Source organism: Otolemur garnettii, unplaced genomic scaffold (assembly GCF_000181295.1).
Source record: "Otolemur garnettii isolate 467f Iridium unplaced genomic scaffold, OtoGar3 scaffold00022, whole genome shotgun sequence".
NCBI classification, from domain to species: Eukaryota; Metazoa; Chordata; class Mammalia; order Primates; family Galagidae; genus Otolemur; species Otolemur garnettii.
In genome coordinates, this window is record NW_003852417.1 from 2174804 (window position 1) to 2176722 (window position 1919).

The 1919-nt window shown below is 40.2% G+C and overlaps 1 protein-coding gene across 1 annotated transcript in view; it reads right to left on the reverse strand.

Moving 5' to 3' along the window:
• The window catches only part of ADAM17 (ADAM metallopeptidase domain 17), a 74593-nt gene that overhangs the window by 31598 nt on the left and 41076 nt on the right, over window positions 1-1919 (reverse strand). Inside the window, 1 exon segment of the mRNA XM_023511807.1 lies at window positions 77-103. Within this exon segment, the coding sequence (XP_023367575.1) occupies window positions 77-103 (27 nt within the window).

The window sequence follows — 1919 nt, forward strand, 5'->3', positions numbered from 1 at the left end:
TAAATCAATACTGTGGGATTTTAAGGATTTTTTTCTTAGTTTCCTTCTTAATAAAAGGAAATTAAAGAGATTGTACTTCTTGTGGAGACTTGAGAATATGAATCTATACTTAAAAGAGACAATGTAATTAGAACCCTTCTGGAAAAAAGTCACAAGACTGAACATTGCATTACTTTATCTGTTCAAAAAATATTATCAGTCTACCACAAACACCAGAGCTGGTGGGTTCGAACCCTGCCCAGGCCTGCTAAACAACGACGACTATGACAAAAAAATAGCTGGGCACTGTGGTGGGCATCTGTAGTCCCAGCTACTTGGAGGCTGAGGCAAGAGAATCGCTTAAGTCCAAGAGTTTGAGGTTGCTGTAAGCTGTGTTGCCATGGCACTCTACCAATGGTGACACAGTAAGACTCTGTCTCAAATATCTGATTATATATATATATAATCAGTCTAGAAAAAGTGTTTTAAAACCAAAATTCATATATTTTATGTTACCTTAAGAATCTCTATCATAACAGCCCAGAGACTCCAAGTCTAAACATTTGATTTACTGATTTATTTATAGACAGGATCTTACTACATTACCCAGGAGGACCCTGAACTCCTGGACTGCTTTTGCCTTAAGTCCTTTGAATAGCTGGGGCTATAATGGCATGATACAATGCTGGCCAAACCTTTATTCTTAAAATGTTTAAAATGAGGCATACCCAGAGGAAAGGTCATATGAAGACACAGTAAGATGGCAGCCCAAGGATAGAGGCCTCAGGACCAACTAAATCTGCTAACATCTAGACTTTGAACTTCTAGTCTCCAGAATGTGAGAAATAAGCTTCCTTTTATTTATGTCAAAACATAAAATAAAATGCTTAAAATGAGAAGTCAGAGACCCTTTATGAGTAATTAAGTGCAGCTACACTGGGATTTTAATAGTTTTATGTTAATGGGGTAGGGTTTCTGGGAATATTCTAGGAGACTTTGGGAAGAGAACTGGAGAGGAGCATCCATAAACTGAACATGTCTTCCCCTCTGGTTCCTCCCCTTATGTGGGCTTCCTGGAGGCCCACCAGAAAGCAGAAACGGAAGGCCAGCGTGGTGGCTCACGCCTATAATCCTAGTACTCTGTGAGGCTGAGATGGGCAGATTGTCTGAGCTCACATGTTCAAGACAAGCCTGAACAAGAGTGAGACCCCCATATCTAAAAATAGCCAGTCATTGTGGCACGCACCTGTAGTCCCAGCTACTCAGGAGGCTGAGACAAGAGAATCGCTTGAGCCCAAGAGTTTGAGGTTGCTGTGAGCTAGGATGCCCTGGCACTCTTCCTAAGGTAACAAAGTAAGACTCTGTCTTCAAAAAAAAACAAAAAAAAAAAAAAAGAAAAAGAAGGCAAAGAGGGGCAGTCGCTCCACTGTTCCAGGACTCAGGAGATCAGGCTGCTCAATACTATCTCTGCCATTATTAATTACATAACTAGCCACAGACAAGTCATTTAACCTTTTTATTATAGAATTGTGCCACCCCAAATTTATATGTTGAAGTCCTAATCCCCAAGAGTACCTCAGAATGTGACTGTTTAGAAATAAGACCCTGTCTCCAAAAATAAATAAATAAATAAATGAAATCCCTGCAGAGAACTTTCAGATCTTCAAGTTGTATTTCTACTCTCCAGTATACATTCATAGCCTGTTTGATAACTACTGTGCTAGGAGATAAACTTACAAGCTTCAAAGAGACCTAAGCTAACAAGACAGTGTGAAAAAATTCTATATATTGGGTATCCAAGTTATTTTCTAGAGGAGATCCGCTGCTTCATTAGATTTTCAAAGATACTAAGGTTAAGGAGCATTGCTTTGGCTCGGCGCCTATAGCTCAACCGGCTAAGGCGCCAGCCATGTACACCTAAGGTGGCGGGTTCGAATCCC